This window comes from Ammospiza caudacuta, chromosome 9 (assembly GCF_027887145.1).
Source record: "Ammospiza caudacuta isolate bAmmCau1 chromosome 9, bAmmCau1.pri, whole genome shotgun sequence".
Taxonomy (NCBI): domain Eukaryota; kingdom Metazoa; phylum Chordata; class Aves; order Passeriformes; family Passerellidae; genus Ammospiza; species Ammospiza caudacuta.
In genome coordinates this window covers 8,111,966-8,139,433 of record NC_080601.1, presented here as the reverse complement: position 1 = coordinate 8,139,433, position 27,468 = coordinate 8,111,966, and the positions used below count along the sequence as shown (strand labels likewise).

Here is a 27,468-nt window from a genome sequence, read left to right as displayed (position 1 = left end):
TCTGTTGAAGTTTGTCAGGGCTTTGAACCCACTGTAGGAGCAAGAACTGCAAAGTGTTTGCCCCCAAATTGTTTTCAGATTTGCTGCTTGTGGAGAACGCTCAGAAGTTGTTGCTGGTGGCGGTTTGGGTGGTGTGGGCACTCCCACAGTCCATGTTTCCTATGGAATTGGGTGTGGATGTTGCAGTTCTTGTGTGTGGGAGCCAATGGCAAATCTGGCCAAAAATTTAGATGTTCTTCTTTTATTTCCCCCACTGATTCATTTCAAGTAGTCAAAAAAGATGTAGAGCTGTTGGAATGAGCCCAGAGGAGGCCTTGGAGCTGCTGCAGGGCTGGAGCCAGGCTGGGAGAGCTGGGGGTGCTCACCTGGGGAGGAGAAGGCTCCAGGGAGAGCTCAGAGCCCCTGCCAGGGCCTGAAGGGGCTCCAGGAGAGCTGGAGAGGGACTGGGGACAAGGGATGGAGGGACAGGACACAGGGAATGGCTCCCACTGCCAGAGAGCAGGGATGGATGGGATATTGGGAATTAGGAATTGGGAGTGTGGGCAGGCCCTGGCACAAGGTGCACAGAAAATGGTTCTTTATTTTGACCAATGCCATGTTCCTCCCTGTTCCAGTTTCTAATGAAAGCAAAGTTTTAAAACCTGTAGTAACACCAAAACTAAAAGGAAATATTAATTGGAAGTTACTTATTATTATTCATCTACTATATAAGTCATATTCTTGTTCCTCTAAATACATTCAAAGTGCTTAGATGTCATAACTCAGATTAATTTCCTTCATCTCTTAAAATGAGATTTTTTTTTTTTTTCAGGAAAATACTGAGTCTTGTAGACATTTTGTGCGTCTTTGTTTTACAGATCCTCCTTCTCTCATCAATTCGTAGTTTTTCCTTGCCCTGGCTGGAGTTCAACCTTATTTCTTAGAGGTTGTCAACCTTTTGGCACTTTGTGGTAAATTGTGATTTGTTCTGAGCTATTTCCAAGTTAACAGAATCATTTGAACTTAATAGTGTCATTTTCTGCACTTTATACTTCTGGCTTTTGGGAGTTTTATTTGTTTTGGGGTTGTTTTTGTAATTTGTTTTTTTTTTTTCTGGTATGAATTGAAGGAAAAAATCAGGATTTTTCTTGTGTTGTAGTCCAGTTGCATAGAGAGTTGCTTATTCTGGGAGCAGCAGTGTTGCTATCCTTGTGGTTTAACTTGACATTTCATCAAAATCAAAAATAAATCTGTCAAGATTCCATCCTAAAAATCTCTCAGGAGCAGACTCCGCTCAAGGGTGTCAGCTGAGCTCTGAATAACTTTCTAAAATAGAACATCGTGATTGGCGAGCTGGATTTATTTTGTTTTTCAAGGTTGTAAAATCAAATATCAGAAGCCTCAGAAGTGAGTTTGTGCACTTCTTTTTAGGTGTGATAACACCTAAAATCTCTGTTTGGATGGGATTTTTTACTTAGACTGACCTGAAGACACCATGAGTCTCCTGAATTTCTGTATTCTGAGATTTGAGGTGTAAAAGGCTGGAGTCAATAGCACCTAATGGAATTGCACTGCTTCGAGTGGAAAAGCAGCTGAGCCCACTTCCTTCAGGAAATTCTGTTAACAGGGGAGCAGACAGTGGTGAAATACTGAGAAATTCCTATCCCCAGAATTCCCAGGAGGTTTTATAATGATGATTAACTGAAATCTGTTTGGGTAATGTGGAAACAGCCTTGATTTCCAAGTAGTCAGCAGGAATGTATAACGAGAAAAGTAATTTTTGTGTTTTTTGGGAAGGTGCTGTTGCAAATTCTAGAATGACTTTGGAATGTGCTAAGTTTGCATAACAGTAACCAAATGAACATTTTGGGAAGAAGGGAGGGGAAAAAGCCCTTTGAAGAAGTTCTGGTCTCTTCTCACATGGGAATAATAAATAGTTCCTTTGGGAAGGGTCTGGAATCCTCCTTTGAGCTGCCTCTAACTTCCCATTTGAGCTGTCAGGGTTGCTGCCTTCTCTCTGAGGTTGTTCCCTACAATTCCCTGAGAGAAGCTGATAGTGAGGAGAGGGGAGCTGGATCTCTTCTCCCAGGGAATAAGTTGAGAGGATGAGAGGAAACGGCCTCAAGTCATGCTGGGGGAGGTTTAGATGGGATATTGAGGAAAGTTTCTTCGTGGAAAGGGTTGGAAAGCACTTCATGGAAAGGGATGGAAAGGTTTTTCATGGAAAGGATTGTAAAGCACTTAATGGAAAGGTTCTTCATGGAAAGGGTTGTAGAGCACTTCATGGAAAGGTCCTTCATGGAAAGGGTTGGAAAGCACTTCATGGACAGGTCCTTCATAGAAAGGGTTGGAAAGCACTTCATGGAAAGGGATGGAAAGTACTTCATGGAAAAGTTCTTCATGGAAAGGGTTGTAGAGCACTTCATGGAAAGGTTCTCCATGGAGACGGATGGAAAGGTTGTCCATGGAGAGGGGTAGAAAGCACTTCATGGAAAGGGTTGTAAAGCACTTCATGGACAGGTCCTTCATGGAAAGGGTTGGAAAGGGCTGCCCTGGGGCAGTGGTGGAATCTCATCCTTGGAATTGTTCAAGGCACGTGTGGATGTGGCATTTCAGGACATGGGTTAGTAGTGACCACGGTGGTGGTGCTGCTTGAACTTCATGACCTGAATGGTCTTTGCCAACCTGAAGAATTCTGTGGCTCCACAATTCCCTGCTGGAATTTGGTCAGAAACAGCTGTAGAAGGGCAAGGGAAGAGAAGGAAGAAGGAGGGTGCTTTGCATGGCTTGAGTTCCTGGGTTCTGTGACCTGGAGCTGCTCTGTCAAGATAAATGTTGGTCTGAAATGGGAACCAACAGTCCCATGAGATCTGTGCTGGGGCTTCCCTTCTTTCATGGCCAATATTGAGGTTTCTCCTTGGTGCAGCCTGCACCAAGATCCTGCTGCTGGGTAGGTTGGGAAGAGTCCAACCTGAGGGGAATTCAAGCTTGGAAAGGCCTCTCTGCATCCTTAACCCCTGGATGAAGAGTGGAGCAATGTGTTCAGTGTAGAATTTGAGATGGTTTTGCTGCTGCCCTTTATTTCTCCAGCATATTGGTATTAAAATCCAATAAAGTCACCTTCAATCCATGGCTTTGACAAAGGGAAATATATTTATATATTTATACTTGATGTGAGGGAGCCTCATAAACCTCAGGATAAAATCACTGAATTTGGGAAAAACCTCTGACATCCTGGAAATCCCACCCATGCAAGCTGTCCTGCAAGCAAACTCAAGATACATATATTTTATTTATATTATCAACCACCTAGGAACTTTAAATACTTGAGTAAATATGGGCCACTCGGTCTGATTTATTGCATTTCCCTACTTGCTCTCCTTCCCCTGTGGAAAAAAACCCACAGGTTTTCCTCAAACTCTTGGCACACAATTGTTTTGCAAGTTTATTTGATTTTTAATGAATACAGCTATTTTTTTATACAATAACTCGGTTTATATTGCTGAAAATCTCTTTTCATTCCATGCTCCTGCCATTGTATTTATCCCAAACTTTTTAATTTTGAATGAATATTTTTAATAGCTCAATTCTGGGCTGCAGAATTGTGCTAATTCTTTTTATTGGAACCATGAACCAGAGTTTCTTTAACTATCTAATCTTCTGTACTCTGGGTACACTGGAGTTCAGCCAGACTTGTCTTGGGGATTTTGGTGGGGAATTTTTTGTTTATTTGGGTGGGTTTTGTTTGTTTTGGGGGCCTGGTGGGGAGGGAAGGGAGAGGATTGTGGGGTTTTGGTTTGGGTTTTTATTTTTCTTGGGGGGGTTTCTTTTTTTTGTGGGGTTTTTTGTTGTTGTTGTTGTTTGCTTGCTTTTTGGTTTCTTGTTGATTTGTTTTGTATTTTTTTTATGTTTGTTTGATTTTCTTTGTTTTTAATTTTACTCTGTTGATTGTTTTTTCTGGTGTGGTGTTAGTGGTGTTTTTTTTTAATTTTCCTGGATACAACCCAACAGCCTGTGTCCTTAAAAAAGGCCACCCTTCGGGATCATTCCCATTTTTCCCAGGCAATGCCTTTGAATCCTGGGTCCCTCTGGCTTTTTGCAGTGAACCCTCATTTTAATCAGTGCAATTTCTTTGCTACAGTTGCTCCTCCAAAGTGCCTGAAAGCAGGAAGGATACCATGAATACTTTATTGCAGGGAAATTATGGAAATCAGACCTGATTTAAGCCAGAACCTTGCATTTTCATGACTTGGAGGGCTGTGAATGCACAGTTATTGAGTTAATGAGTACACACTTTAATGCTAATTAGGGGTTCTCCTTCCTTATTTTATTTATTTTTGTGGCTGAAACAAGGCCATGCCCTTAGTATCCCCTGTGAAAAAGTTTGTAGTGGCTCAGCTTTGTGCAGGTTGAGTAATAAATGTGTCAAATCCCTCTCTTGCAGCTCTGCCTTGAGTGAAGTTTGACAGAAAATGGTCCAGCAGCTTTGTCTCTGGAAATGGTTCACAGTGGGGACGGCACTCGCTGCTGTCCTGGCATGGGCTCTGGCCCAGAATGATGAAGGTAAGGGCTTGGCTGAGGGGTGGAGCTCTGGGAGGGCTGGGATGCCTCTGGAATTTCATTGGAATGGGTTTTTTCCCCCCAAAAAAAATAATATTTGATGAAGTAGTTTGGCAGGAAAAGAGGTTCCAAGGAAGAAAGGTCTGGGTGTGTGTTGTGTTTCATGGCTGCAGCATCCAGTGATGATTGCATTTCCTGAAGCTGTTGATTTAGCAGGCAAGATAAAATCTTTAGTTGTGATTATTCAATGTTGGACTCGAGCATCAAAATTGGTTTTGTCGTTTTCATTGTGCAAGCTTTAACAGTACACTTTACTTTGTTCATAAATCAGCAGTTATGGTTGGAACAGCAGATTGAGAGAATGGCTAATGACCAAAAATTTGGGAAAAAAATCCACAGTGAGAAACAATTCTTCAGGAACCCTGAAACATGGCACCAGTAGCTTGTGTTCCTCCCCAGAGCATCTTGGTTGAATTTTAATTAAAAGACAGCAGAAATGTGTTCTGCCAGTGATCTCTGGTAATTAAAAATTACAGGCCTGGATAACTGATTAGGGTTTATTCTTTTGAACAATTTAACAGCATTGAAGGGCAAATTCTGTCAGAGTTGTTCCTGAATACTCCTGGGAATAATGAGTGGGATAAGTGAAAACTGAGTGTGGCTTCAGAATGTCTGTAATGAAGTTGCTCATTATCCATGGCACTCCGTGTGGGTAGAGCTGTAATTGTACAAATTTATGACTTTGGCATCTGGATTTTGGTTTAAAAACCTCTATTTTGTCAGTTTGGAAGTAAAGTAATTTTGCTTTCATGGGAAGTCTTCAGTCCTGCTTGAATTATGCTTTGTTTTTTGCTATCCAGTTGAAAGTCTCTGTTTCTTGTTCTACTAATTGCTCTCCAAATGTCCTTTTATTCCCTTCCATCCCCCAGCCCAACCCTCCCCATAATGTACAAGAAAGCTAATTTAATTTTCTCCATTTTTACACCCTGTCACAATCACTGTCACTCCTGACACTGAAGTGGACAAGCTGCTCACATTTCACATATTTGCTCTGTGCTGGGCTACAATTAACTGGGTTTTACTCATTTATTGCAGTGGAGGAGTGGGGCCATCAGGCTGGTAGAGGTTGACCTTGGTGGTGGTTTGAGGAGGAAAATGCTGGTTTGGGTGGAGGAGAGGAGGCAGGGTGGCCTCTGGCATGTCCAGCAGCACAGGAGGACATGGGAGAGCAGTGGGAATAATGGTGGGAAGCAAAGCAGGATCATGGGGCTGTGGAGAACCTTCACGGCAGGCCGAGAAAAAAAGAAAAAAAGAAAAAAGCAACACTTTTCAGTGGGATTTTTATTTGTGCTCATGCTGGCAGCATCACATATCTCCAAAAAGGCATCTTTGAGGAGGATAAAATGAGGATTTTTGGTCTTTAGCGATGGTGAAGTGTTCAAAACACAGATGTCCCAGACAGGACAGGAACAATTTGATCTCCTGGAGGGGAAAAAGGGATCCCTCAGGTTTCCATTTCCTTTACACTCATATGGCAATTTCTCACCTCTGTGTCCTTATCCCAAGATTGTTGAGAATCCTTTTTCTTCCAGGTGATTTAGAGGAAGGGAAGGGCCACCACTCTTTGATGGCAGTGTCCTGTGACTCAGTAAATACAGCAATTCCCTTACTTCAAAGGGGTCTGAACATAATTTTGGGGTGGATTTTTTTTAGCCTGGCTTGTGCCAATATATTTATCACAGAACCCATGCTTGATTTTATCCTTGGTAATGGTCTCTTACATGGCCTGAACAGGACAGCTTTGTTATAATGAGTATAAATTTGCTGGCTGTAGCCAAAATTCCTGCTGCTTTTTTCAGGGTGACAGTTCAGAAATGCTGTTTCTTGAGGAATATGCAGCACCCTGATACAAACTGAACTGATTTCCTCCCCCATACTGTGTTCAGGAAAGGGTAAATGGAGCTAAAAGCACTTTGGATAAATTTCACAGGGGTGTAATAGAGGAAAAATGAGCTGGAAATGGATTTAAGCCAAGGTGGGGGACTGGTGACTCAGCAAATGGCACCCAGCTAATGAGGCAATGCTTACAGGCATAATTACTTGGAAATATGTTTCTTACAGCTAAATAGAAAACTCTGTTTAGGGCTGGGCCTGGAGGAGTTCTGATGTGCAGAAACAGAATTTGTAACCTGAAATATAACCTATAGAAAAGATGTGTTCTTCTGGCAATTGCCATTTCCCACCAGTGTAGTTCTCCTAACAGCAGAAGAATAAATATAAATAAATAAATAAATCAGCTCTGGCAGGAATTATGGGCCATTTCTTTGCAGCCAGCGTGCCAATCCTCCATTTTCCTAGTGGGAGCTGTGGATGTTGACTCAGTTTCTTGCCCCTCTTGCTGCATTTTGCTTCATTAGCTCATAATTTCTCTGTTTCACGTTTTACTTGACCCCCCGTGTCACCAAATCCTCCCCAGCCACAGCAATTAATGATGTGCCCAAGTCACTTCATCCAGGAGTGCCTTGGTCAGGCTGCTTTTTTCCTAAATTTCAGTAGGAAGTTTCCCCAGGATCCCATCTGCTCCTGGTGAAATTCAAGTTCTCCCCATCTACTGTAGTCCCTTTGTATTCAAACCCACCCCTCTAATTGTTAAAAAACCCCAAGACTTTTGTTACAGAGCCATGCCATCGGTCCTAATTTACTGTTGATGAGCCCATTCAGTGTTTAATGTCAATTATTTCATGCTGTAATCCTTTTGTTCAATCCTGTGGTGCACCAGAAGTTAGGCTTGAGTGTGGATGGGGAATATTGTGAGTATTTTTGGTTTGGTTTTCTGAAAGGAAGAGATCTGGTTTTACAGTTCCTGCTGTTGTCTCTCTTCCAAACAGCAGAAATACTGCAAACATTGGATTTTTTTCCATAATATTTTAACTTAAGTAAAAGTAGAAATGTCACTTGTAGCTGTGCAATATGTGAAATTAGGTCAGCTGAAGTCTCTTTTATTTTTCCAGTGCTGCATTATTGAATTCAGAGGCAAACTCTGAGGCTAAAGGAATCAGGGTAGAGGAAGGTGGAAACACAGGATCAAATTTCTTCCTTTTTTTTCCTTCTCTAATCCAATCTCTATGGCTCAAAGAAAAAAAATTTAGCAGGAATTTTTGGCCACCAAAGAAGGCTCCTGAATTCAAAACCTTCTGCCCTTTTATGCCAGGTGAAACCAATCCAGCAGCAATTATTTGCCAATTCACATATTTAATTATGTTGAGTCCATATAATTCATGAAAATACAAATGTGAGCTGGGGTGGGGCACCAATAATTTATTCTTTACTCTTAGAAGATTAAGAGAAAATCATTCAGATCCCTTTTAAAAACCAAAAGCAAATGTGGAGATCCACCCACAAAATTTGCAATGGATCTGTTCTTGGGGTTTTCAGAAGTATTGTAATGGGGCTGTGACTTGTGGGGATCTGCTTTATACCATGCAATCTTTGAAGGGCTTTTAGAAGATTTTTGTGGGGCTGCTTTTAACCTAAAGTGATTTTGCACTTTTTTTTTATACGTGAATGAAAAGAACACTTGAAGGTCCTTATATTTGTCCTGAAGATTTATAGCTTTAAAAGAAGAATAGTAACAAAAATCCTGAATTTATCTGCTCAGAGATGAGCCCATCCTGATCCTTTTGTTACCTTGTAAATTTGGTTGTGTTTGAGGGGATTGGTGTCACCTGTCCCTCACATTCCCCTGACCCAGGGACCTGTCACACCCCAAAAATGTCAATACTCAAGTCCTGCCTCTGTTTGGTGTGGAGCCAATGGAACCACAGGATCATTTTGGTTGGACAAGACCTTGAAGAGCAGCAAGTCCAATAATGCTGGGGATGAGGATTTCTAGAAGAGCCTCCATTCCAGAAATCTCCTGGAGCTGTTCATGAAATCATCCCTTCTGACTCACTTGAGGAATAATACTTGTTTATCCCAGAGGAGATGCAAACAGGATGTTGGATGTATTTCTCTGGGCATGTATGGCTAAGAAGGAATGCTCTCTTGATTATTTAATGTTGGTTTTTTCAGCTCTATTTGGACTTATCACTGTAGTTCTTCCAATCTTTTGGTTTCAGACTCATTTCCTTCCTTTTCCTTCCTTTCTGCTTGACTGTGGAACAAGAGATGAGCCATGGACACCTGCACTGTGGGGTATGGATCTCACTGCTGGCTCAGTGGTTTTGTTTCATTCTGAAACAAAATTTCACAGAGAAACAAAATAAAACTGAGGCTAATCAGAAGATTTGCTCATCCAAATATGGATTTCCTTTCCTAAGTGTTCTGCAGATGGATATTTTCTTATCAGCAAGTAACAAAGAAACCAAATTTAAATGGTTTTTGCCACTTCCCTGAGTGGGGATGACTTTTTAAGTAAGTTTTTTTTCTGTGAAAAACACAACTGTTCACTTTTGCCACCAGGACTATTCACCCCAAACCCCTTCACCTGGTTTTGAAGGCCCCCTCTATTAGTTAATGTCTTTATTCAGTCTAAAAATCTTCTGCTACAAAAATTGAATCACTCAGGGGCCTTACAAATCACCTGAAGAGGCTATTTTAGAAAGAAAATAGTTTCACATCTTGATCTATTATAGTTAGGCAGGAAATTAACTGGGGAAAATGCATATTTGAGTACCTGGAGCTCATGGATCATTCCCTGAGCCCTGCACTGTACAGATGCAGGGAGAGGAGAGAAATGCCACAGGTCCTTGCCTGAGGGAACGTGTCTGTTCTTGGGAACAGGAGTCATTAGTGTGTTTTATGGGCACTTGGTGCTTTTGGTTGGGAGCTGTGCCCTTGTTCCTACAGGGAAAAGAGCTCTTCTTGATGTTGGGGAGTTGTAGTGGAGCCATTAAGTTCCTCTGAAGGGTTTAGTTCTTCAAAGTGTCTTTGAGTGCCACCAGCAGCATTTTGAGGCGACAGAAGATGAATTTCCCTGCGGTGAGAAGTGAGTTATTCATAAAATAGGGGCACTGAAACGAGGTTCATTTCAGTTAATGCACGGATTTTAGCCTTGGTATAAAAGGGACTGAGTATCCTGAGATCTCCCTGTGGTTGTGCTGGGAGGGATGAGGCAGGAGACTGCTTCTGGAGAAGGAGGAAATTCCAAATCCCAACAGCCTTGGAACCACCAGACCGTGGGATCTGGCTGGGAATGAGCCTCTTTCAGGCACTGGACTCCCAAGGTTTTTTTTCTGCTATCAAGTTGAGCATCTGGGTGCCCAGGAAAGGCTGAGGAGCTGGGAGGTGCCACCAGGTGCCCACTGAGCTCCTTCCACCTCAACCACCTTGAGATGCTGTGTTTCTCCTGCCCATGTGTTGGATTGTTTGGATTTCCGGCTATCAAACATCAATGCTCTTTGATTCCTTTAAGATTTAACTGTCCTGAACCATCCCTTGGTGAGGGAAGGCTGTGAGAACTGAGCTGGTTCTTTTCTTTTCTTGGGGCTGGTTCTTTTCTTGGGGCTGATTTCTTTTCCTCCTAGGGCTGGGTTCCTCAAGGTGCTGCTCCCACCTGAGAAGGGAACTCCTGGTGCAGGAAAAGCAGAAACCCCCCTAAAAGTGCTCTGGAACACTTTGTGTCCCCTCCAAAAGAGTTGCTCGCACTTTGGGACTTATAGCTCAAACTCCAGTGATGTTTTAGGGCTGAACTCCTAAAAATCATCAACCACTGTGTTTGTGCTCTCATATGTTGGTTTGTAGCCATGTGTGTGAGCAGAGCCACTGCAGCTCCTCAGTCATGAACTTTCTGGTTTATCCTTCACTCATGAAGACATTTTGTGTCTGTTCCTGAAGACTTGGAAGGCCAGGACCTTTCCTTTCTGGTTTTTCTCTTCAGCAGAAACACATTTACAGCTTAGTCAGGCCACTGGATTTTAGTACTAAGGCAGCTCATATAAATGGAATCTGTTTCTTTACTAGGAAGCCTGAAATGTACATATTTTAACTTTGGAAGGAAATCAGGCTTTGAAACTCTATTTGAAGGGCATAATTTAATTAGTTTGACTTTCAAAGAAAGTGTGACACTACAACTAGCAGGATTTAAAATCTGCCTCAGTGTCATGTCTTTCATTTCATACTCCACCAGTAATTTATGTTGCCTGTTCAATTTTAGATTTTATTGGCAAAATGTTATTTGTAGCAACAGTCTGGAAGCACAGAATTCCTGTCTCTTGGTGGCATGGAAGGTCAGGAATCCTTTCTTTACCTGCTGCCCCTTACATATTTCTTCCCAAACCTCCTTCTCATTTCTCCTTGTCTCTACCACTAAGAATTATTTTCTGCATCCTCATGTGACTGTTTCATGTGGATAGAAAACTGTGCTAGAAATTACAGAAACCCTCTTACTGTGGTTTAATCTTGTTGGGTTTTTTTTCTCTTTTTTTTTTTTTTTTTTTTTTTTTTAAATGAGAAATAGCTGTTTAAAACAAGGCGCAGGAACTTCAGCTTGATCAAAACTTGTTTTTGTGGGATTTGATTTTTCACGTAACAAGAACAGAATCAGGGCTGTATCCCTCAGGGAAAGGGTTTGTGTGTTCTGAATCACCTCCGGTGCCCAAAATCTTCCTTGTGGATGGTGATTTTGGACTCTTCCTTCAGAAGGCTTTTTCTGACTGAAGCTCATGGAAACTCTGGGATTTTTCATGGAATGCCCATGGTGAGGAAATATCTGGGAATTTGAGCCCAAAACCCTAAAATACCCTCAAAAACCCCAAACCAAACCCTCTCCCACACATTTTCCACAGACATTGCTGTAATTTTTGAATGCCCAGGTGTGATCACTCCCATCCAAACACTTTCATGTCTTCTGGAGAATCTCTGTTGAAAGACAATAATTCTCCTTTTTTTTTTTTTTTTTTTTTTTTTTTTTTACATGCTGAAAAGACAACTTTTGGATTAGTTTGGGAAAAAATAGTAAGAACAAAAAAAAAACTTCTGTGCTTTGCAGCATTTATTAGACAGTGTATTGAGGCATGGCGAGTTTTAAATTGGCAGGGAGATGAACAGCTGAATATGTAGGCAGAAAACAAATGTTTAAATAATGCCAAATTATCCTGCTGCACATTGTTTAACAGGACTGCAGTGGGAAGGGCCAAGGAGGTGGGGAAGGAAGCAAGAAGAGAAAATGTGGTTTTCAGTTGGATTAGAGAGAAATGAGATTTGTCTGCAATTGAAGGTTTAGTTCTAGTCCGAATTATCCTGGAAAGCTGATTTGCACAGGAAGAGGGTTGTGGTATGAGTTTGTGTTTGCCTTCAATATTGTTTCAGTTCCTTTTTGTGAATTTAATGGTGCTCCATGATCACTTCTCATTTCAGAAACATTTTAATGGGGTTTAACTTCAAGGAATTGCAACCTCTTGGGCATCTTGACAAGTTCAGAGCAGGAGACCATAAAATCCCAGAATTATTTAGGCTGGAAAGGACCTCTAAACCTGGGCCTGATCCCCACCTTGTGCCCAGCCCAGAGCACTGAGTGCCACCTCCGGCCCTTCCTGGGACACCTGCACGGATGGGGACTCCAAACCTCCCTGGGCAGACCTTGCCATGTCAGACATTTTTTGGTTTTGTACCAGAATATCTTCATTTTGGTTTTGTACCAGAATATCTCTGATTTATAATCTGATTTTGCCAGCAATATTGATACAAGATGAAATATTTGATAGGTTTGTCCCTTTTGATTGACCTGTTGGGCAAGTCTGCTATGGGGATAATTGCACACCTTATTTCTAAGCAGAATTGTTTGAATTGGGAATTATTTGGTCCTAGAGGGGAACACACAGTGTTAAATATCTTGGGTCTCCCTCATTTAAACATTTAATTTGATCTCCCAGCTGGTCTTAACTTAAACCAAGGTTTCTGGTGTTGCCTGGTGTCACTTTTCTCTGTGACCAGTTGGCCAGTGCAGCCTAATTGTGTTTCTTGAGAAGTGGCCAGGCTTTTGATTCAATTCTAAATAACACAGCACAAAAATTGATTACTGCAAAATCATAAGAAATTTTGGAAAAACTTACAGGAAAAAAATAAAATCAAAGAAAACGCAGTGGAGTAGGTTTTTTTATTCCACATAATGGTGCTGGATGAAAGTTTCTGGTGTTGAAATTCTGTTTTCCCATCTTCTAACACAAAACCCAATGGCTTTACTATTGTTTTATTTTACAACTGTTAAGAGATTTTACTCTTGGCAAAAATTTCTTGACTCCTCAGACTTTTTGTTTGATAAAATGGTTGGGATCTAGCCACCTGAACTGTTATAAAGCTCAATGTGCTGCTTTTTTGTTTAGAAGGTGAAGTTTCACATCCACAAGCCAAAAACTGCAGCTTTGCTCCTTCTTCAGTGGGTTCTTTTAAGCCTTCCAAGTTTTCCTTTATTTTTTTTATTGCAAGTCTAATTGCACAAATCTGGGCAGTGTTCTTTGTGACTTTCTGACAGTTTGAAGGCTTTTGTGCTAAATATAAAAGGAAAGCATTTTGTGGAGAGGGCTTTTCATGAGGATGCAGAGTGACAAGACAAGGGGGAATGGCTTTAAGCTGGATGAGAGCAGGGAGGGATGGGATATTGGGAATTAATTGTTCCCTGGAAGGGTGGGCAGGCCCTGGATCCCTGGCACTGCCCAAGGCCAGGCTGGACAGGGCTTGGAGCAGCCTGGGACAGTGGAAGGTGTCCCTGCCCATGGCAGGGGATGGAACTAAAAATACCTCTTAAAAAGTCCCTTTTCACTCAAATTATTCTATGATTCTGAGTAGTTACTCTGCTATTACAGAAACACAAAGGAAACAGGTTCTTCAGTGCTTTGGGGTGTTTTTAAAATTTATTTTGGATTTTTTTATTGTTGTTGTTGAATTTATAGAAAATATACAGAGAACTCCACGTTAGTGCTCCTAATCCATCTATCAAACAAAAGCCTCTTCTCGCTCTGCAGTGCTGTGCTCCACAGGATTCACTGCTGCCCCATTTAATTGGGATAGATTTCCTACCAGGACAAAGGTACTTTGTGAGTTTATCCTAAGAATCAGATCTTATACAATATGGTGTTTCAGTGAAGGGGGAACTATAAACAAAATCTCTATCAACAAAGCCAGCAAAATAACATCTCTGAGTGATTGATGGCTGCTGTGGAAATAAATTCAAGGCTGTGAAAACTTCCTACAGTTGCATATGTTAGAGGAGATAAGATATATGGGACGTTCAAATACAAATGATGTGCAAGTGCATTTTTTTGTATTATTTACAGAAGGAAAGGGGGAAAATAAAACTAGTAAAGGGTGAAACTGTAACTTAGAGGATGGGCTACAGCCAGCCTGGCCTTGGACATTTCCAGGGATCCAGGGGCAGCCACAGCTGCTCTGGGCACGCTGTGCCAGGGAACAATTCCTAATTCCCAATGTCCCATCTGGAATATTCAGGGAATCTTCCCCCTCTGTTTTCAGTTAATGATCTCAGGCACAAGAGCAATTAAGAAGTTGTAATCAAATGGAGCTAATCACGATGACAGAGCCTCGTCTGGTCCAGTCAACTGCTGCTCATATCTCCAATTTGATCTGTTTAGATAAGAAAATCAGGGGTAGAGTGGCACAGCAGTGCTTCTTTTCCAGCTCCAAGGGCTGAGCACTTTGGTTTCCAAGGCTTGGTGTTTTTATTCTGCTCAGGAGATGATGATTAACAGGTGAGGAGAGGCTCTGCTAGTGCAAGAAGCCTGATGGTACCAGAGTATTCTAAATATCATTGAACTGCTCAGTATCCAAACTCACTCCACATAATCACTGACCCCACTCTTGTCTGATAATTGAAATAGTTACAAACAAACTGCCAGGGAAAGGCAAACTGTGAATGGCTTCAGATAAACATCTGATTTCTTCTTTATCCAGAACTAAACCCATCATGAACCAGAATCTTGCCCCCAACCAAACACTTAATTTTAAACTTAAAGAACATGAACAATCTCACAAAGAAAATAATAAAGAGCTCCCAGAGCTGTGCTCAGTTGTTTTCTCACCAACCCTGTGGATAGAACCTTTGTATAATTAAATACTGGAGGTCTGCAAAGAAAATACCTTATCTGCTTGTTCTTCCCTTGTAATCAATGGCTTGGGATTTATTGTGCAGCTGGCTAATACAAAATTAATCAAGCTCTCCATTTCAGCCAGCCTGGAGCTGGAGCAGAGGCTGAGCAGCTCCATGTCAGGTGTGCTACCTCTTTATCAGTGGCTGTAGGTGAGATAAAATCAAAAAACAGGGCTTCAAAAACTGAAGGGAATTAGGAGGGGAAGAATTTGGGCATTACTGAATGCTAAGAAGACTTTAAATCCTACATAAATACCCATGCAATTGCTGTCTCATCTGCAGGATTATTTCCTGTGCTATCTCTGAGGGGAAAACCTTACAGGAAGGATTTGAAAGCTGCCCTGAATCCTTTTATTTCCAGCTATTAGAAATTAAACTGAGTCCAGCTTTAGGCATCACTTTGTCCTCCAGCTGGTGGCCTCTGTGTAGCCTGTGGGCCCAAATTACTCATGTGGGGGTTTTTTTTGGGTTTTTTTGGTTTTTTGCTGCTCATCCTTGCTGATGGAAAACTTTCCTGGATGTGCACCTGGATTGGGCTGATTTAGCAAGGATAACTCCGAATTCTGTCCTTTCCAGGCAGGTGATGTTTGAGGAAGGGTTTCATGTGTCCTTAGGTCTATGGAAACATCACTGATGGGCAGAGGCTGAGATTCCTTTAGCATTTCCCATTTTCCATAGGAACCAAAACACTGAGCAGAGTTGTATCTTTACAAGGAGAGATGATCAGTTTTAATTTCCGCCAGCAAATATCCTCCTTATTTATTATCATTATTATTTTTTTTAATTGATTGTCTTTGCAACAAGGAGCTGAGTTGCATTTTATGCTAATTTATATGTGTAAATTAAAATAAAATTAATGTACATAGGTAAACAAACACAAAATGGAAGTTCAGCTTCTTTCCAGCACCAGTAGCAGAATTTATGATTTTTTTTTCTACCATTTCATGGAGTCATTGAGGTTGAAAAAGCCCTCCAAGAAAAGGGAATCCAACCTGTGCCCAAGCCCAGAGCACTGAGTGCCACCTCCAGCCCTTCCTTGGACACCTCTGCTGCTGCCTTTTAGGGAATGATATTTTTTCTATGCCTTCAACTCTCCTGAGAGTGGAGCCAGACAGAGAGACTTTGATGGTAATCAGGTTGTCCTGTAAGGTGTTTATTTTTTGAAAGTGTTTTCTAAGGAGGTAAAAATGGAGAAGTAAATATTTCCAGGCTCTGGAGTCAATATTGCAAGGGATATGAAATGTCTTTTCCAATGTTGCAGAAACCCAGCAGCTCTCTCCTTGCAATTTATCAGTTGGTTGACGTTAAAGGTTTCAGACAGCAGGTGAACCATGCTTACATTTTATTTTCACCATGTTATTAAAGAAAAAATAAGCCACAAAAAATCATCCTGACTCAAGTTTCTGGAAGGAATCTTTTGGTGTTTAGTGGGTGGAAGGTGTCCCTGCCCTGGGTGGGCTTTAAGGTCCCTTCCAACCCAAACCATTCTTGGATTCCACAATTCCTCTCTGATTCTAACACCATTTTTTGGGAATCCTCTCCAGGTGGATGCTTGGCAGCACTGTGAGCTGACAGGTGCCAGGTCCAACAGTCCTTTGTCCCATCCCATAATTCCTCCCTCACAGAGTTGCTTTACAGAGGAAATATCTGTAAACCTTCCATTCATTAAAACAAATCCTAAATTGGTTCAAAGGCAAGCAAAGGCTCTCACCATTTTGCAGTTTTCAGACAGTTTTGGATTAATAGGACCCAAACTTTCGAAAGATGATGATAAGGAGATTGTGTCAGGAGTAAGAGAAGATGCCAGAGATCTGTCCTTCCATCTCAGGATATGGTTTGCTTATTAAACAGGCACTTAAACCTTTTTTTTTCTTAAGTTCCCCCTTCATGCTTTTCATCAAAAGGTTTTTCTAACATTAAATTTGAAGAAAGCACTTTGCATTCCCCCTTTCTCGTCCTGCTCTTTTCTGGGTTGGGTTGTTTTTTTGTTGGTTTTTTTTGTTTGTTTTTGTGGCTTTTTTTTGTTTGGTTGGTTTGGTTTTTGTTTTTGTTTTTTTTTTTTTTTTTTTGGTTTTTTTTTTTTGGTTTTTTTTTTTTGGTTTTTTTTTTTTTTTGCAAATTTGGAGATATTTTGTGAATTTACCTCAAAACATGAATGATAAACTGTGCGACAGGAAGCCAAAGCACACCTCCTGTAACACATTGTGGACTGGGAACGATTTGAATTATAAAAACCAAGATAACCTTGGTTTTTACTCAACAAATTAGGTCTCCAAAGTGTGCAGCTCACCAGGAGAGCCACAAATAACTCTCTGTAGCTCTCCAGCCCTGCAGTCCTCATTGCTTTCCTAATTAACTCAGGCTGTTTGAACAGAGGCTGGCTCTAGGATGGTCAGAAATCAGCTCAGGCTTCAATTATTGAACCCATTGGACCATAATTCATTAAGAGACACTTCCAAGGGTGGCACTTCTTGGGAAGTCTCCTTATTCCATGTTATTCCTGCATGGGGGACATGCCAATGGCTGGGACTCGGGGGCTGCACAATGTCTTAGGTGCCTTCAGTATCAAGGTCCAGCACTTTCCATGTCCTTGGCTGGGCAATTTTTCCATCCCTGACTCTTTGTCAGAATTCTCTGTGCAAAATGAGGTAACTTTATGAATCCTCCATTGTAAGTAGAAAGTTCATTCTCTGCCATTTCCTGGGTTCTGTCACTGTCTGCCTGGAAATGAGCTTAAAACCAACATTTTTGGCCCTGTTGGGCCTTGTTTTGGTTGCTAATTTTGGATACTTAAAATATATAAGCCTTTCCAAAGCACAGCACCTTGTCAGCTCATGGCAGTGTTCAGTGGGAATTAAAGCACAGTTTAGTTAAGCCACAGTACCAAGGTCCAGCACTTTCCATGTCCTTGGCTGGGCAATTTTTTCCATCCCTGACTTTGTGTCAGAATTCTCTGTGCAAAATGAGATAATTTTATCATGCCTCCAGTGTAAGTAGAAATTCATTCCCTGCCATTTCCCAGGTTTTACCACTGCATGTCTGCCTGGAAATGGGCTTAAAACCAACATTTTTGGCCCTGTTGGTGCATTTTTTTGGTTGCTAAGTTTGGATACTTAAAATCTATAGTCTTTCCAAAGATTATAGATTCCAAAATCTAAAATCTTTCCAAAGCACTGCATCCTGTCTTAGCTTCAGTGGGAATTAAATCGTGGTTTAGTTAAGCCAACAGTACCAAGGTCCAGCCTTGAAACATTCAGGTGAGTCCTCAGTGGTGCAGATGGTTGTGCCTGCAGGGAGAGAATGAAGAAATTCCAGAATTCCCTGCTTTCAGGTGGACAATTCAGGGCAGTCCCTCAACTGTAGGATGTGTTCCTCCAGAACAGGGTTGCATTTTTGGGAAAAACGGAGAAAATGGCATTGTTTTAATTGAGATGTACTTGTGGCAACCTATTTTTTCTGGGTATTTTTAGCAATGTCTAAGGGAGAGTTTGAGGAGCTGAGGGAATTGAGTGTCTTTTAAGACAAAGGGATGTCTTGGGATGGCAAAGCCACGTCCTCACCTTCTGCCACTACTGCTCCGGGTCCTGATTAAATTACAGGGAGATGTTGATCAACACTGCCTTCATTAGAGATGACAGGAGAGAGCTATTTCTAGGCACAATATGTAACTCTCCCCAAACAGGCCGTTAATTCTCTGGAACACAAACAATCCTAGAAGTGGCAGCTTAATTAGCACCCGTTTTCCTGGGTTACCTGCTGGAGACTGGCACCAAGGGGAAGGTTCTGGAATTATTGGAATATTTATAGGTGACTTCAGTGGAGCAAAATTGTTCTACCAGACAATTTGATTCATTTTTTTAAATAACATGTGGATGTTGCTAATTTTTTAGGTTGAGGGGAGGGGTTTAGAATTTTAAAACTCCAAATTTGGAGGTTTCATGTCTGTGTAATTCTTTCTTACTGCAGTTTATAAAGTGCTCCTTTTTAAAGGAAGCCACTGAAATCACAACCACAAAAATGCATTCAATGGTATTGATACATTCAGTGGTTCATGTGGTATTGAACTATTCTAAAATTTGACATCTGTTTTTACAGAGAATCATATTCCTGTGTACATATCAAAATTCCATGGAGGTTTTTTCCCCCTAAAATTACTTTAAAAAATTACTTCTAATGCTTCTTTCTCTTAGCTCATTGCCATCAGTTCTGTAGAATACAAACTGAGGTGTTTCTGTGCCTGTTTTAGACATATAAAAATCTGGACTGAAATAGGAGAAATTCTTCAGGGCAAGATGAGAAGCCTGGTTATTAAATATGATTTTCAACTTCAATATTTAACCTAAGATGTAAACCTGACAAATTTACCCTTTAGGAACATGGCAAGGATGAATGTTATTGGCTCACCTCATGTTTCAGTTAATAAATGCCAATTTAGTTGATTTTAAAGAAATTCCAACAATATGAAATGTTAGGAGTATCTCCAACTGCTTTTCCCAAGTTGCTTTTATTACTGCTACTACAGCAGTCAAAATTTACTTTAAAAGTTGCTTATAGTACCAAGAATGAGTTGAAGTTCCAACATTATAAATTTTTCACTCTCCTCTATGAGAGCTCTTTCTTAAATGCATTACAGGCATTTTAGACAGAGCTCTCATAGCGGAGAGTGAAAAATAGGGAAATAATAGCGAAAATGCAATCTCGACAAATATTAAAAATAAGATAAAATTTGAATGCTGGGGGCATAGGAATGGTTAAAAGTAGGTTTAATCAATTTTTGAAAGCACTTCTGAAGATATTGCAGCTTCTCTTGACTCATCCAGTGCTTTTTAATGGTCTTAAAAATGACTTTTGGTAATGTTAATTTTAGCTGCTGCTTGGCATAGTATCATGTTTTTATGTGCTTTACAGTGTTTTCAGGCACAAGTATGATTTTTAAAGACTCCTGTCAACTCCAAAACTGCTTGTAAAATGGGGAGTTATTTCAATCTAAAAGCACAATGTCTGAAAGAGGGATGGTTCTGCATTCATCTCAAGCTGTAAAAATAAAATAGCAAAGCACAGCACTGGCAGGGCTATTTGCAGGTCCCAAACCCTTTAGAGATACTGTATCTGTAAATAAAATAAAATAAAAGAATGGAAGAAGAAAGCCATGAGATAAATTAGCTGATCAGGTTGTGTGTCCTGAAATGGAACAGGAGCTTTCCATAATGGTCTTTATTTGCTTTTTGTCCTTTATTTGCACTGGATTGTCACCCAGCCTCACTTTTTGTCCAGTTCAAACCCAACCCAACCCCAAATTCACCTCTCCCTCGTGCTTTGGAATGCCTGAGCTCCAAATTTTAGAGCAGGGCTTAGCTCTGATCAAAGCACACAAACTCTGGGTGGTTTAAGCAGGATCTCAGATGGGTCTGAATCAAGCTCAGGTTTGCTGGGGTGCCTTCCCAGACTCTGCAATTAGGGATTTCTCTCAGGAAGAGCTGCAAATAGCCCGTGAAAGCCCTTCTTATGCCCTTCTCAATGCAGAGCCATGGCAGCACAAGCCAGCTAATGTAGGAGGTTATGCCAAGCTCCTCTGAAGCTGCCCAGCTGTGGAGCTGAATGGCCACACAGGAAACGAGGCGGGGCATTCTCCCCTGCTCTGGGGTTGCTTGGTTACCCACTTGAAATGTATGGCTCTATGTGGCTCTTTATGAGCGCCCTCCGTGTGTAAATGGAGTTTTAGAGACTCTTTCATGGCTGGGTTTTTCCCCCCTGAGTGTTCCTGTGGGATCTCAGCACCTCAGGATGGAGGTGCAGAGTGACCGAGACCACCCTTGGGGGGCTCGGGAGTCCTGGAATGTTGCCAGAAGTGTCTGGTGGCAAGATTTTGATCCTACACAGGAGATGAGACCTGTATGAGGACTGGGAGGAATTCACTGGGTGAATGGTGAAGGGATAAGTTAATTAGAGTGTAAAACACAGGGTTTAGGATTTTGGTACAGGGGGGTCTAAAGAAGTAAGATGGAGGAATTGGGGCGTGTCCTGTCCTTCTTCTTCTTCTTCTTCTTGGCCTCCATCTTCTGTGGTGATGGTGGCACTTTGGGATTGGTTATTACTAGAAGTGCACCGGTTAATAAGGGTAGAGGGTATTGGGGAAAAATGATAAATATTGTACACGTAACTTAGGGTATAAAGATAAGTGACCGCCCGGGGGCTCGCAGTGTGCCCATGGCTGACTTGCTGTGCAGACCTCTGTCGGGCTGAAAGAAAATCTTTTAGATAAACAATTAATAAACACCGAGACCGAGACAAGATCAGAAGTCTCTCCTCGTCCTTTGAAGCGCCGGGCTCTTCAAGGCCATCCCTGGGCCTTTCCAGAACACCTAAACAGCTCACAGAAAACTTACAAGCCTAAACAGCCGAGAAACCGAGCAAGTGGCATCCCTGAGCTATCTCCGGTTTTAAATCAGCAAAGAGAAACAGTAAAATCTACATGTTCCCTGCTGGGTGGAAGTGGAGGTGAGGACAAAGCACTGCTTCCTTCAGGAGCAGCTGGGGTGTTTCGGGGAATCAAGTGCGGCTGGGAACAGAAACACCTGTTCAGGCAGGGAGAAATGTGAGGTGCTTTAAATCAGCCGGAAGGAATTTCACTCCTGGCCTCTCCAGGTTGGAAAAGCTGCTCTTGCTTTCCCAGGCATCGCCAGCTCCCAGGAGCTTTGCTGGGGGTTTCAATCCATAAAAGACCCCAGGCTGGGGTTGTGAAAGATGGAGATGTCTTGAATTGTGCTCCTTCAGCAGCTTGTCCTATCACCAGCCACCTCAGGGGCACAGCTGCCCTCGTGGCACTCATTGTGCTGGCAGGGTTTTAGTGAATCCCTGGCCTTTAGTTCTGGGCTTGTTCCATCCTGGATCTTGTGTGTGCCTCACATAAAAACTCGTAATTTCCAGCTGGTGGTCAGGCAGAAATCAAGTGTGTTTCCTCATTAATAATTTCATTCCTTATTTAAAGTGGCCACAGTGTTATTAGTGACTCAGGCTTGAGGATGGGACTTGGTGATTCTCACTTTGTATCTCCAAGACTTCTCTAAGCATTTGGTGGGCTTAACCATGTAGAGGAAATGGGGAGAAAAGCCTTTAAATATTTTAAAATTGGAGAATATTTGGGTTGGAAGGGACATTAAAGATCCAAAATTCCACCCCCTGCAATATCAGGGACACCTTCCACTGTCCCAGGCTGCTCCCAGCCCCAAAGTCCAGCCTGGCCTTGGGCACTGCCAGGGATCCAGGGGCAGCCACAGCTGCTCTGGGCACCCTGTGCCAGGGCCTGCCCACCCTGCCAGGGAACAATTCCTTCCTGCTATCCTTCTAAATTTCCTTTGTGTCAGTCTGAACCCATTCCCTGTGTCCTGTCCCTCCAGTTCCTGTTGCAGGGTCCCTCTCCAGCTCCTCTGTGTCCCTTCAGGCCCTGAAAGGAGCTATGAGATCTCCACACACCCTTTTATTGTCCAGGCTGAGCATTCCTAGTTTTCTCAGCCCCTCTTCATCTCTGACTCTCCAAACTCTGTTTCACAAGCTTTATTCTTCCTTTCTCCACAATGGAAAAGAGTCATAGTTGAAGAAAAGAATATCCTTGAAACTAAAACAGGTGAATGTTGAGAGTTGGCTTTAATTCTCGAGCTAAATGAAAATACTTATAAACACAGAGGGAAAGAAGCAACATAACAAATCCAACCTTTTAGCTCCCCTCTAGGTCCTAGAAAAGTCCCCTCGGCTTTTTTTGAACTCTGCTCCCACTTTGTGGGAGATAATTTGGACTTGCTTGCTCGGTCAGGCTTTTTGTAGTATCAAAGTTGTCATTGCCTCCTTCCCACAGAAATTTTCTCTGTATTGGATGTTGTGCCATTCAAGGTGTTTTGTTTCACATGCATATCAAAGAAAGTGGCTTTTAGTGTCTCCTTGAAGAATTTTCCATTTTGCCATTTGTCTTATTGACAGCACACAGTCACTGAAGCGGATCAGAGCCCTGAACTCACCATAAAATCTGGTTTGCTGCAGTGTTTGGGGATGATAAAGTGGTTTATTGGAGCCATGGAGGGAATAGAAGGTTGGGAGGGAATGGCTGGATGCTGCTTCTTCCTGCACTGTGATGGGATGGTACCATGTGAATAAGCCATGACTTGGAGCAGTCTTAATTTGAACGTGATGTTCTGGATGCTGCACACTCTCATGCAATCAGGTAGAATTTGGGAAGATTAATAAAAACCCCCAAATTTTAGAGTTAATACTTTGTTCTTTCCTGTCTTGGGAGCAGCCCTAGGAAATAAGGGATTGATGCTGAGGAGCCTTCCACAATTCCTGACAAAATTTGGAGTCTGGTCCTCATTTCAGTTAAAAATAAAAAATAAACTTTTCTTCTGCCAACAAATAAAATAATTTCCTTCAACAGTTAGTGTGTAGAACTTTATTAAATGGAAAATCTTTTCAATTGGGCTGAGTATCTGCTAGGAACTGAGTCAGGGGTTTGAAATTGCACTCCCTGTGACTGTTTAAATAAAAACAAATGGAACAATTTATCTGACTAAATAAAAGCAAACTTGAATATAAGACAAATAATGAAATAACTCAGGGTAATGATTGAGTGTTTCTGCAGCAGCTGGAAGAAGAGCTGGTGATTAGCATAAGGAAGTGGATTTTTTTCCCCAGTTTTATTTGAGGAGTGCTCAGGAGGAGGTTGCAGTTATTTCCAGAATTGTGTCTCAGGAAGGTTCAGGTTGGCTGTTTGTTTTCCCCAGGAAGGTTGAGGCTGGCTGTTTGTTTTCCAGGTGATGATTGTGCTGTTCTCCCTGAAGAGCTCCTCACTTCTTTTTTGTGTCAAGGTGAAACTTCTTTTGTCTTTGGAGGGGTAGGACTAGGTTAAGGAACTTATTTCTCACAGCTGTGCTCTGTTAATGCAAATACAAATCCATTCTCAAGTCTTGTGGGAGACTCTTTGAGCTTGAAGTCACTTAAATTTTTAAGGCCTTTGTGGGCCAAGCTTTTTTTCTTAATAAACTTTGAAGCCATGTGACACCAAGCCCAGAATAACCCTTTCCTGATGCTGCTCCCATCTCATTCAAATGTTTTATTGAGCTGGAATTTAGGGATAGAGGAAGTACAAATGGTTCTTGGGGTTTCCAAGTGATTGTATTTGGTGGGGGGGGTATAAATACAATTTTGGATGACTGTGATTCCTCTGCCTTGATGCCTGCATTGTCAATCTCAGTGTGTGTGAGGTTCAGCTGTCCCTGTGAGGAGGGTGAGTATGGGGCCTCCCACAAAAGTTTCTGAGAAGAGATTTGCAAAAGCTGCTGGAGCCTGGCAACCTCCACACACAGAGAGTGGTGTAGGAGTTCAGGTGTCTGCAGCTGCTCCTCAACCCGTTGTTCACAGGGGAAGGTGTCCCTGTCCACGGCAGGGGTTAGAACAGGAGGATCCCAAAGGTTCTTTCCAGCCCAAACCATCCTGAGAGTCCCTGCAGTGACTGGGAGCAGGAGACTAGCGTGAAAAACCCTGTGAAAGCCTTTTCTGGAGGAGCTGGTGCCTTTGGAGGTGGCAGAGGGGCTGTGAGGGTGCAGATAGCCTTTGGGATGGTGGGAATGAAGAGAAGAGCTCACGAGGAGAAAGGGAGCTGCTGGGAACTGCAAACCCCCATGGTTTGTGGGACACAGGGGTGGTTGGAGGGGACATTTGGCTGTCAGGCAAACCCCAGCTTTTGTGACCACAGAGTCACAGGATGCTCTGGGTTGGAAGGAACCTCCAAGACCATCCAGTTTTTCCACCTCCCACTGGAGACTCTCTCCTCTTGGGTGTCTGCAGACCTCTGGGTGTTGCCTGTTGGTTCCCCACACTGGGAGTTTGTTATTAGCTGGTTCGTTGACCATTAAACCATGGTTTATTTTTTATGGATTATTTTCTGTGGTTTTTGCTGTAAAACAGAGAGAAGTCCTCCAAGGAATAGAAATGCTGGATGGGAAGGGGATTTGAAGGGGTTTCAGAGGTGAAAGGAAGATGATCCAGGAGGTGTCTGCTGGGAAAATACCTGATTATTCAAGTTGCTGTGTTTGTACTCAGGCTGTTTGACCTTGCTGAGTGTCTCACCTAGGACAGTGATTGAGGGTTTCCTCTGAGCCATCTCATTAAAAATAATTAGAAATTAAAATAATGAAAATTAGCCAGCAGAAACCAAATCGAGCTGAGCCTTGACACTGTTACATGGAGAGTTTGCTAAAGAGGTTCTCACTTTGCTCCCAAGGAGAGAGGCCCTTTGTTTATCCCCTTCTCTTGATTAAAGAAGGGTAAAGCAGAAGCACTGTTATGAAAAACAGTGAAGTTAACAACAGGAACAGAAATTATTTGCTGCAATGTCTTAGGAAAGCCTTCAGAGCTTGTTGTTTTATTTAGCAAGTTCTATTTGCCTTTCCTGTAAGGAGTTTGGGGCAGGGGCATTGCTGCCTAAACGTAAAATGCATCATGAAAACTGTAGGGAGGGAAGCTCATTTATGGAATGCTTTTCCTTTTTAAAGTGTGTTTGATTTATCATGATTTGACTTCAAAAACAACTCCATTATGCCCAGGAATTTCAAGGACAACTTGTTTTTTTGTTGAGAAAATTGGAACAGAGGCATGTTCTGGTAATACATTCTGGTAATAAACTGCAGTGTAAAATTGGAAGAGGTAAAATAATGGCTAAAAGAGTTCTACCAAGGCCCATACACTGACATGGGGCACCTTTCTGCTCTTTGGTTTTAAAGTCTTGTGGAAATATTTCCTTCCTAAGTCACCTTTGGGGCTGCAGCTATTCTGTGCATTTTTGGGTTGAATAAAGCAGACTTAGTGCTGAAATAATTTCTGTTGAGGATCATTTCAACAAAATACTGGAGAAAAAATTGAGAGAAGTGGAGTGAGTCCTGAGGAGGCCTTGGAGATGCTCTGAGGGCTGGAGCCCCTCTGCTCTGGAGCCAGGCTGGGAGACCTGGGGAGGGAAAGGCTCCAGGGAGAGCTCAGAGCCCCTGCCAGGGCCTAAAGGGGCTCCAGGAGAGCTGGAGAGGGACTGGGGACAAGGGATGGAGGGACAGGACACAGGGAATGGCTGCCAGTGCCAGAGGGCAGGGCTGGATGGGATATTGGGAATTAGGAATTGTTCCCTGGCAGGGTGGGCAGGCCCTGGCACAGGGTGCCCAGAGCAGCTGTGGCTGCCCCTGGATCCCTGGCAGTGCCCAAGGCCAGGCTGGACTTTGGGGCTTGGAGCAGCCTGGGACAGTGGAAGGTGTCCCTGCCATGGCAGGGGTGGAATGGATGGGATTTAAGATCCCTTTCAGTCCAAACATTCAGGGATTCTCCAAAAAATGGAGCCTCTTTCATGTGACAGCACTGAGGACAATTTCCTAAGGGACGCTGCTCATTGGTGTTGCTCTTTATCTTAAGGAGCTTATTTTCTCCTCCTTGCTTATTTACCCAAGTGTATTTCCAGAGAGTTTCCATTATCCTTGATTAAATAAATTCCAACTTCTGTCATCTTTATAAGACTGGCTCTCCATCCTCCTCATGATGGCAATGACTTTTCTCTGCACCTGGCTCAGTCCAAAGATGTTTTTCACATCCACAGGAATTCCCACCATCTCTGACTGGTGCCTGGTTGTACAGACAGTGCTTGAGCTTAGGGATTTTTGGACCCATATTGCTGCTTATTGATTATATTTTGTGAGAGGGAAAAAAAAGGAACCCTCCTCCCCATATGAATATTTACAACATACCACTTGTCTTCAAGGTTTTTCATTAAAATTATTGTCTCTGAATTGGAAAGTTGTGTCTGACTGCACTTTTAGAGTTATCTGTTCAGAGTGTGGTGATGGATGTGGAGCTGAGTCTGTGGCTTAGTTAGGTTTGTTTCTGCAGACGGGAAGGGTGAGGTGACGACTGAAAAAGGAAGTTTGGGTAGTGTTGGCATGGTGAAATGATGTGAAATAATTTGTTAACTTTAATCTATGCAATAAAACTTCTTCACAAATCTCTTACTGGTGCCATGGGTTAATCCAGAAGTTTGCTACTCCCATCATCCTTGTTTCTCTGGTTTTTCCCCCTCCCATGCTTCTGGCTCTTGCTCTAATCTCTTCTTTTCACTGAAATTTATCTCATGATAAATTTTCTTGCCTCACCTGCTCACACTTGCAATAAATCCTCTGCAAACTGCTGAATTTCAGTGGCCAGCCCTGCCTTTTCTCTGAGACTCCCAAGATCCACATTGCATTGGTGAACATTCCTTTTAAATGCTAAACACTCCTTTTAAATGCATGTACAATGTTTAGTTTTTCATTCTGGAAATTCAGGTGTGTTTGATGGAAAACCAGCTTTGGGAAAAGTTAATAAATGTGTGATTTGGCTTATAATTTTGATTTTTTTAATTGAATATAACCTAGAAGTTGGCCTGATTTAGCTGACACTTTCATTGGTACACCCAACAGGGAGAAAATATCTGGAAACAGAGAAAATAGGGGAAAGCTCCATGGAGTTTTTTTAAAAAATGTTGACCATTCTTTTATTAAGATATATGCAATTTTTAGACTTAAAAATTGTCCCTGCTATGGATTTTTATTTTATATTTAGTTTAGTTTTTATTTTTATTTTTCCAATTGCTGTTGTATGGGGTATAGCAGGGCTATTCCCGAAAACAAAGTGGCAGTAAAAGTTTTTATTGTTGAGCTTCTTTGCCCTAATTAAGAGTTTGTTGAAGGGTCCTTCAGTTCCCCAAATCCTGAACCTCTTTAAAATGAAAACATACATCTCTAGAAAAAAGTTAAAGTTGGTTTTGT

At 42.0% G+C, this 27,468-nt stretch overlaps 1 protein-coding gene across 1 annotated transcript in view; it reads left to right on the top strand.

The window, feature by feature from the left end:
- Window positions 1-27,468, top strand: part of PCDH15 (protocadherin related 15) — a 309,038-nt gene that overhangs the window by 36,221 nt on the left and 245,349 nt on the right. The window contains exon 3 of the mRNA XM_058810078.1: window positions 4,424-4,542. Within this exon, the coding sequence (XP_058666061.1) occupies window positions 4,452-4,542 (91 nt within the window). The 5' untranslated portion in view covers window positions 4,424-4,451. The remainder of the gene's footprint in view (window positions 1-4,423; window positions 4,543-27,468) is intronic.